Source organism: Piliocolobus tephrosceles, chromosome 13 (genome assembly GCF_002776525.5).
Source record: "Piliocolobus tephrosceles isolate RC106 chromosome 13, ASM277652v3, whole genome shotgun sequence".
Taxonomy (NCBI): Eukaryota; Metazoa; Chordata; class Mammalia; order Primates; family Cercopithecidae; genus Piliocolobus; species Piliocolobus tephrosceles.
In genome coordinates this window covers 111,135,302-111,145,115 of record NC_045446.1, presented here as the reverse complement: position 1 = coordinate 111,145,115, position 9,814 = coordinate 111,135,302, and the positions used below count along the sequence as shown (strand labels likewise).

Sequence of the window (9,814 nt, the reverse complement as noted above, 5' to 3'; positions counted from 1 at the left end):
CACACAGGTACCCACGCGCACACAAGCACACACACACAGGTACCCACATGCACACAAGCACGCACACACAGGTACCCACGCGCACGCAAGCACACACACAGGTACCCACATGCACACAAGCACGCACATGCACACACTTGCATATAAGCACACATAAGCACGCAAGCAGACACACCGATAGTGTCTTGGAAAACATGAATTAGACTGCAAGGTTATTCTCAGTGTGCCTGGGAAACATTTTTGCCATCTGTGAGTCAGGCAAGGTATTATAATAGTTGGCTGATTTTCTGTGGTTTAGCCTGCCATTGTTTGTCTAGAAATCCTGCCTGACCAGTACTTGGCCTGCCTGATTGTGCAGAGACCCACCCTGAGAACAGCAGTCTGTCACAAATGCCCAGGTTAGCACAAAAACTCACTAGCCATCAGTCATGCTGCAAAGATCACAGACGGCGCCATCTCCTAGCACCCTCTGCAGTGCGGCAATCTTCCCAAAACCCAGTTCCATGAAGTCGGGAAGGCGGGACGGCCGCTTCCTTACCCGCTTGTTGTCCGCGGGGCTGTGGTAGAACTGCGCGATCACAGCTTCACTCCTATTTCCCACGCCAAAGTTCAACTTCTCTGAAATTTTCTTGAATGATTTTCCATAGTCGTAAGACACGTACACCTGGAACATAGAGACAAGGAGAAGAAAAAGAGTTGCTGAGAAACTGAGAAACTGGCAGAAAGAAAGATCTCTTTCTTTTTTTTTTTTTTTTTTTTTTTTTTGAAGACAGAGTTTCACTCTTTTTGCCCAGGTTGAAGTGCAATGGCGCGATCTCGGCTCACTGCAACCTCTGCCTCCCGGGTTCAAGCGATTCTCCTGCCTCAGCCTCCCAAGTAGCTGGGATTACAGGTGCCTCCCACCAGGCCCGGCTAATTTTTTTTTTTTTTTTTTGTATTTTTAGTAGAGATGGGGTTTCACCATGTTGGCCAAGATGGTCTCGATCTCTTGATCTCATGATCCACCTGCCTCAGCCTCCTGCTGGGATTACAGGCGTGAGCCACCGCACCTGGCCAAAGATGTCTTTCAAACATCCCATCCTGGATCCTGAACATGGCTCCCATTAGTTGCCTGATAGGAAATGACAGATGTTACCAGATAACCCACAAAGGTGAGGCAGGGCACCTCTATGTCTGTCCCCAAGCATGTGGGGGCAGAAAGCATGGGGCCCCTGCAGTCCCCACTGCCTGGAATATACAAGCCTCTTTTCTGAGGTCATGGCAAGTCCCTGGAGCAGGAGACGAATGATAGAAACAGTAATAACCTCCTCACCAGGGCTGAGGTAAGTGTTTACCAAATTACATCCAGAGGCAGGGAGAATGTGGCTAGCTGAGGGGAATGGAGTAGAGGATTTGCTTTGCCATCTGTTGAACGGTGCCCAAAACGCATCTAATTCTTCATTCTTCTGCTGGGAAGTTCTGTTTGTACAGCATTCCATACAAAAGAGAAGAAAACCCTCATGAGTCTCCACTACATAGCCCAAGAGATGGAAATGAAAGAGTGCCGAGTGACGTGAAAATACTGGGAGCAGAATCCCTTCGCCAGCACTAAAACAGTGTTTTATGACTCTGTAGCACTGGAGACGGTAACAGCAGCAGAATCCACGAGTGTGCCAATCGTATTTGCTTCTCTATTGCACCCCAGTTTCTGGCTATGCAGTAATCACAGTGACAAAACATAAGAATGTTTGTCATTCTGTGAGTGCTCACCTCGTGAAGATAAAGTACTAACCTCTTCAAATGAATGAGCTCCGGTAACTCAAAACGGCCCTGCATGGCAAGTGCAATTATTAAAATTGTTTTACAGATAAGACATCACAGGCTCATGAGGTCAGTCCCCTGCCAAAGTAACACAGAAAGTAAGTAGCAGAGTGGAATTCTGACCTAAGTTGCCTGAAGGCCATTATCACCGCAGGTAACAACTACGAGAATGAAGGTCTCAGATGTTTCATACCTACCTGTGAGATGTGAAATAATTAATATAATCACTGGGTTAAAAACAAGCCTGATAGGTGAATATATTCATAATAACTCAGTTATTTTTTAAATGATTCATGGAAAAGGGGATTAGGATGAGCATTAAAGAAAAATGAGGCCAGGAGCAGTGGCTCATGCCTGTAACCCCAGCACTTTGGGAGACTGGGGTGGGAGGATGGCTTGAGGCCAGGAGTTTGAGACCAGCCTGGGCAACAGAGTGAGAACCTATAACTACAAAAAATATAAAAATTAGCCTGGCTTGGTGGTTTGAGCCTATAGTGGTTTGAGCCTGTGTTCCCAGTGAGTTGGGAAGATGAGGTAGGAAGATCACTTAAACCCAGGAGTTTCAGGCTGCAGTGAGCCACGATCACACCATTGTACTCCAGCCTGGGTGAGAGAGCGAAGAAGGAAAGAAGGAAGGAAGAAAGGGAGGGAGGAAGGAAGGGAGGAAGGGAGGGAGGGAGCAGGTGTTCAAAGTAGAGCAGGGTGTATTCCCATCCTTGCTTGTCTGAGTCATCAGCAAACATGTTTTGAGGGTTCCATGTGAGCCAGATATTGTCTAGATGCCAGACAAAGACTAATAAAAGACATAGTGTTTAGACACCATGGGCATGTAAACATGTCAACGTCTGTAAACAATGCCCTAAGTAAACACAAGGTATGTAGAAAGGGAACAGAGAGCACATGCAGGTCTTTAATACTTACTAGATGTTAAGGTTAGAAGAGGCCAAGACAGAGCCTCTGCCTTTATCTGGGTCACAGTGGAAGAAGCTATTAGAACACACAGTATGTGTTCCCAACTACCAGATACACAGTAAGGGGCTGCCACAAAAGCAGCTTCAGAAATTGTGCAGGCTGAGAGTTCACGGATAATCTGAGTGGGTAAAATGACAAAGTAGCACTTTCTCACTTCCATTCTGCTGGCCAAGAATGGACATTAGTGTCCTGGTTAGGTTCAAACATCACATGGAGCAAAATAATGACTTCTCAGGAAGGGAACTAAGGCCCTTTCCAGCTCTGACATCCCGTAATTTGATAATCTCCTATGTATTTCTTCAGGGGCACGAAGGTGATAGTCTATATTAAGGTAGCATTTTTCAGTATGCACAATACACCTTTACAAACATTCTCTCTCTTCATCTGAAAAACCAGAGTTAGTCGCACCTTTGTCTCTTTCAGTGTACCTGGGGCATAGCAGGCACTCAACAAAGATTTCTAGGATGAATAAATATCATTATAAACCAAAGAGCAAGTAAACAAATGTGATAAATAAATGAGTAGAAAAGAATGAATTGATTGAATCAGTGAGTCACTAAGAGATTTCCATTTAAGAGACACACAAAGGCCGGGCGCGATGGCTCAAGCCTGTAATCCCAGCACTTTGGGAGGCCGAGACGGGCGGATCACGAGGTCAGGAGATCGAGACCATCCTGGCTAACACGGTGAAACCCTGTCTCTACTAAAAAACAATACAAAAAATTAGCCGGGCATGGTGGCGGGCGTCTGTAGTCCCAGCTACTCGGGAGGCTGAGGCAGGAGAATGGCGTGAACCCGGGAGGCGGAGCTTGCAGTGAGCTGAGATCCGGCCACTGCACTCCAGCCTGGGCGACAGAGCGAGACTCCGTCTCAAAAAAAAAAAAAAAAAAAAAAAAAAAAGAGACACACGAAAACTAAGATTCCCAGAAGTGAATGGCCAGCCCCAGGTCATACTACTAGTAAGAGACAAAACTATGACAGTTTCTTCCAATTCCATGTCCAGTTGTCTTTCTACTCCAACAAGTTACCTCTAGGAGAAAGTTCTCTTCTCCATCTTAACGTTTCTCTGCTAAGCAGGAAGGTCTTATACCAAGTCTACAGGCCAAGCACTGGAAGGCGTGCTGGCCGGCAGAGAGAGAAGACCCACATTAAAAAGTAGGGAGCCTCCCTGAGATTCTCAGCCATGCTGCTGCCATCGTGCACATGGAGGTAAAACCACCTTCACTATCAAAGAGCTCTTCCCTAATTCTCACCTACAAACAAAATCCATCTCTTTGGGTCTTCTACTCAATAGAAGTGAAAAAGCAAGAATGTAAGAGTCCATCCTATGCCTGAAGGCCATCCTGAACCACTCACCAACTTTCCTTCTCTTGGCTAGGTTGAAAAATTCCAACATGACATTTTTATCCTACCTTCATAATTCTTATTTCTTTCTCTTTTTTTGACGAGACAGGGTCTTTCTCTATGACTCAGGTTGGAGTGCAGTGGCACAAGCACAGCTCACTGCAGCCTTGACCTCCCGGGGTCAAGCAATCCTCCCACCTCAGCCTCCTGAGTAGCTGGGATTACAGGCAGGCGCCACCACACCCAGCTAATTTTTTGTATTTTTTTTTTTTAGAGACAGGGTTTCCTAGGCTGGTCTCCAATTCCTGAGCTCAAACAATCTGCCCACCTCAGGTTCCCAAAGTGCTAGGATTACAAGCACGAGCCTCCGCGCCCATCCCTCAATTCTTATTTCTATTTAATTAGCATAGACTATAAGCTCCATAGAACAAGGACAATGCTTAAGGCTAGTGCACAGTTCTCTACCTTCCTCCACACTGAACAGCCCAGAAAAGGCCTCTGCCAGTGTGCAGTTAGCTCAAGCGGATTGGTGGCTCGGTGGCCTCCACACTGCACCCTGACTTGCGCGTTCCTTTCTAGCTGTCTTTTCTTCATGGCAGCACCATGCTGCTGACTCACGGTCCAATGCGATCTCCAGGTGAATTTGAGAGAACACCCCGGGCTCGCTCATCTTGTGCTTCTAGTTGGTTTTTCACCCAGACAGGATTTCTGCACTAATCAGTCCCCTCTGACCTCAGTATGATGCTACTCCCTAAACAGCAAAACAGCACAGGGGAGGAGTTACTGAACTGCCCAGAGTTTCTGGTGAGATCCTTTTCTACCTACAAAGATGGTCCTTCAAAGTGAGTGATTTTAAATTCCTTCCCTTGTACTTCAAAACTACATAATAATAAAGAGGAGGGAGAGAAAGGGGAGAAACAGATGATGGCCAAAATGTACAGAAAACATCCCCACATCTGGCACTGTTGTAAATACTTTACAGCAATGTTCTCAAACTGTAATACGTCCACAGACTGCCCCCCCTCCCCCCCCCCCCCCCCCCCCCCCAGCCCCGGCAAGACACTGGACAAGTGCAGGTTCTGATTCCAGAAGTCCAGGCGGGACCTGAGATTCTTTTCTAACCAGCTCCCAGAAAATCCCCAAGGGCTGATCCACAGACCACAACCACACTTTGGGCAGCAAGGTTTAACAAGCACTATCTCAGCGACAGAGGAGGACAAGAGAAGGTCCATCACCTGGCCCAAGGTCAGATTGCTAATGAATGGCACAGCCGGGATTCCAGCCCAGGTGTTCTGATTTCAGAGCCTGTGCTCAGCCAGACCTCAGCCTCCCGCTGTTAGTTAGCAAGACCTGACACTGTTTCCCAGTCAATCCTGAGGGGCACAATCATAATGTCACACCTCTCTAGGGACAAAGGCAGCAAGTCCTGTCAGGCACAATATATTCCCTGGTTGACTCTTTGCTTTCTTTTTTTTTTGAGACAGGGTCTCACTCTGTCACCCAGGCTGGAGTGCAGTGGCACGAACACAGCTCACTGCAACCTCCACCTCCCGGATTCAAGTGATTCTCCTACCTCGGCCTCCTGAGTAGCTGGCATGACAGGCTTGTGCCACCATGCCTGGCTAATTTTTGTATTTTTAGCAGAGTTGGGATCTCACCATGTTGGCCGGGTGGTCTCGAACTCCTGGCCTCAAATGATCCCCCTACCTCGGCCTTCCAAAGTGCTAGGATTACAGGCGTGAGCCACACCTCACCCAGCCCCTGGTTGATTCTGATCTTCTGGGTGGGCTGTACCTCTGGACAGCTCTTCAGCCAATTATGTTGCACCTGAGCACTTTGTAAATCTAGTACTTTGTAAAATATGTCATGAGAGAGCAGAAACAAAGAGTTAGGAAAAGTTGAGATAAACATGTATTGTTTCTTTTGTCGATTTATCACGGGACAGACGGGTCCTGCAGGAGCCGTTCTCTTCATGGAACCACACTGGCTTCAACTTCATCAGTGGATAATGATTCAATTCCCCCCGCCCCCTGTTTAAGAGCAAGGCTTTCTGGATTCCAGCTTCCAGAGCCATTCCTTTTTAGATACTGAATATGCATGGCCTTGGCTGCTCACCAACACCCACACAGTTCCTGATTTGTTTAGGTTCTTTCCCTTCTGCACTGCTGATGGGACCTTACAAGCCAAGCTCAGTCTTCTTTGAAGAGAATTTGGATTGTTATTACCCCAACTCCTGCCTCTGAGTCATCAATCTTTTCACATTAACTTTTTACATCAGGCATCTCAGTTGCATCTGACAATCCTTTAACACAGTTTGTATACAGAGGAAGGCCATTTCTGCCAACCCTACTTATTAACTCTGGCCATTGTGTTTCCTTCCCATTTAATCTATCTCCCATTTCTTTGAGACAGAGTTTTCGCTCTTCTTGCTCAGGCTAGAGTGCAATGGCGCGATCTTGGCTCACCGCAGCCTCCACCTCCCAGGTTCAGGTGATTCTCCTGCCTCAGCCTCCCGAGTAGCTGGAATTACAGGCATGCACCACCAAGCCCAGCTAACTTTGCATTTTTAGTAGAGATGGGGTTTCTCCATGTTGGTCAGGCGGATCTTGAACTCCCGACCTCAGGTGATCTGTCTACCTCGGCTCTATCTCCCATTTCATTCCACAATAGTGTATCCCACTTCAAATGTTCAATGGGCTGTTAGTCAGACACACCCAGATATACAGAGAGAGCAAGAGTTGGGTTTCAATCGACTGGCAATACTTAGGGTGACAAACCATCCTGGTTCACTCAGAACTAAGGGAGGATCCCAGGATGTGGGGCTTTTAGTGCTAAAACCCAGACAAGTTGGTCACCTTACTAATACCACAACTTTGCACACTAAGCACCTGACTGGGCCTTGAGTCTCATCAGCCCCAACTTTCCCACTGACACACTGAGTGACCTCATGCAAGTCTCTTTACAACTCTTGGCTCCTGTTTGTCCAGCAAAACTGTAAAACAATGCTTAAGGTCTTTACCTACCTCACAAAAAAATGTTGTCTGGATTAAGAGTTTTTTTAAATGCATAAAAATTCCAAGAAGGATTTCTCAACACAATATAGCACAGTATATATATATCTCCTGTGCCCAGGAGGGATGCCCGTGCGCAGTGACTTACACACAGGTGCCTATGAAGAGTTTCACAGGGCCAAAGGCATTCTTTTCTATTTTTTGTTTCATTTTTTCTAGAGAGAGGGTCTCGCTGTCACTCAGGCTAAAGTATAGTGGCACGACGATAGGTCACCGCAGCTTCGAACTCCTTGGCTCAAGGGATCCTCCCGCCTTAGCCTGCTGAGTAGGTGGGGCTACAGGAGCAGGCCACCACACCTGGCCACCAAAGGCATTCAGACATAGCTGTCTGTGGTGGCCACAGCTGCAACTTGCAAAACCTAATCACATTTATAAACGGGCCAAAGTCATTGTCCCAAACAAGTCTAGCCCTGCCCCAGAGCACTACACCCAGACTGGCCTTCAGCAGCGGTGGTCTCCCACACACCATGGCTCAGAACCCACCCTGGGCAAAGCCATGCATCCTGACAGCCAGCCCTTCTGTCTTCCCCGTCTGTGGCTGCCCTAATTCCACTCCCTGGAAACAGTCCCCGAGACAACTTCCCATCACCTGCTTCTTAACACACCCAACCCAGACAGTGGATACACAGAGAGGGACCTCGCAGAGACGAAATCCACATTTGAGAATTATAAATGTATCCTTAAGGCTGATGTGAAAGTGCTGGCAAATTCCTCAGAAGGTTCCCCCGGCCAGAATGCAGGGTGACCGAAGCTGTAAAGCATGGTGTTCCATCCACAGCCTCGCGCTGCCACAGCATCAGATCCCAGGTTGAGGCAGGGTCTGCTCCTTTTTTCCCACAAGGAGGAGTCCGGAGCACAGGCCGCAGACCTGGGACCAGCCGTGGGGCCAGCTTTGGCCCTTACATGTGTTTTACTTGGCTCGCGCGGTGTTTGCAGAAACTGTACACTGGCTGCCAACTTGTAAGACTCAGCAGTTTTCACATGAAACTCCAGACCTCGGGGTTCCTCTGGAAAACCAGAAGATCTGGCAACACTGGGCCCTGCATTCTGCACGGCAACCAGAGCCTGCAGCTGACAAGCAACGCTCCTGGGAAGCACGCTTCTCCAGGTCCTCAAAGGCCCTTCCCCTTGCCCACGTCTCTCCAACACGGGAACCGAGTATCCATCACTACATTCAAATTAAGATACGGGAAAATGCTTCTTGAATCTGCATCTCCATCAAAAGTGGAAATGACATATATTGTCCAAGAAGGCCACAGACTTCAAGAAAAATGGGAGAAACCATATTTCTTTGAGGTGGTAGAGTTGTTATGGCCAGGCATGGTGGCTCACGCCTGCAGTCTCAACACTTTGGGAGGCCGAGGTAGGCGGATCGTTTGAGCCCAGGGGTTCAAGACCAGCCTAGGCAACACGGCAAAACCCCATCCCTACCAAAAAATATATATAAGTACAAAAATTAGCCAACCATGCTGGTGTGCACCTGTATGTAGTTCCTGCTACTCGGGAGGCTGAATGGGTGGGAGGACGGCTTGAGCCCAGGAGGCGAAGGTTGCAGTGAGCCAAGACCACACCACTGTACCCCAAACTGGGCAACAGAGCCAGATCCCGACTCCAAACAACAAAAAAAAAAAGAGTGTTGTAAACTTGAAAGTGGCCTCCCATAGGCCTTTGAGTTTGTAACCCTTGGCATCTTGTGTCTTCAAAGTACCTAACCTACTAAACATCATAAATACCCAGCTATAGAAATTAAGAATATTAGAGAATCAGTTTCAATAGCTCATCCCACTATCATGGGTTAGAAGAAACCAGCATATGGGAAAGGCCAATTTGATTCCACCTGGCTCAGCTACGGGCAGGCAGCTCTGCCCAGGAAGGCACTCTGGCATTTTCTTGGGCAGATGCAACAATCCAGTCCATACGCTATTACTTCCCAAAGGTAATCACACATTGCATGGATCTGTTTGCAACACTGACTGCACCTCCCTGTGTTCAGCAAACAAGGGATATATCATTTTGTAGATTATCTTCTCTGGCATACAATTCATTCCTTCCATGTTCCGATTACCCACTACTTTTTCTGGTATGGTAATCCCAGTGGATCAGAAAAGGGCATGTTGATGGCACCAAGGTGTGCCCAGAACCAACACAATACTTACGTCGCTGCTCTTGGGCCTTGTCAATGCCAGGCTATCTCGGGCCAAGGCCACGATCACGTTGCTTTTCTCTCCGGCCCAGTGCACCACCATCTGATTGTGGGAATCATTCAGACTCACCTGAAAGAAATCAATATAGGAATTAGGATCCATAATAAGTGATGGCCACAAACATTCTAAATCAAGACTCCTTCCTCCTTTGTCAAGCAGAAACGATTAAGATTCTGACATCTAGAGCATTTGGGCCAAGGGGGCCTCTTCCCCTCCCACCTCATGCATATTCTGTCACACTCAGCTTCCCCACAAAGAAATATGAGTCCCCTGCTATTTTGGATGTAAACAGATTGTAGAAAGGCTTCTTGGGCCCTCATTGGCATAACCAATTCCTTTGATTATTTTCATCCTTTATGATACCAATCTCTGGTTACTCTGATCCTTACTCCATGTATGACATGCACTGGTAAGATTTTAAAC

The 9,814-nt window shown here is 47.5% G+C and overlaps 1 protein-coding gene across 1 annotated transcript in view; it reads right to left on the bottom strand.

Annotated features, from left to right (window-relative positions):
* SORL1 (sortilin related receptor 1) overlaps nt 1-9,814 on the bottom strand; it is a 180,451-nt gene that overhangs the window by 153,202 nt on the left and 17,435 nt on the right. The window contains exons 2-3 of the mRNA XM_023208488.3: nt 9,344-9,460; nt 539-664 (exon numbers count right to left, since the gene is read on the bottom strand). Coding sequence (XP_023064256.2) covers nt 539-664; nt 9,344-9,460 — 243 coding nt within the window. The remainder of the gene's footprint in view (nt 1-538; nt 665-9,343; nt 9,461-9,814) is intronic.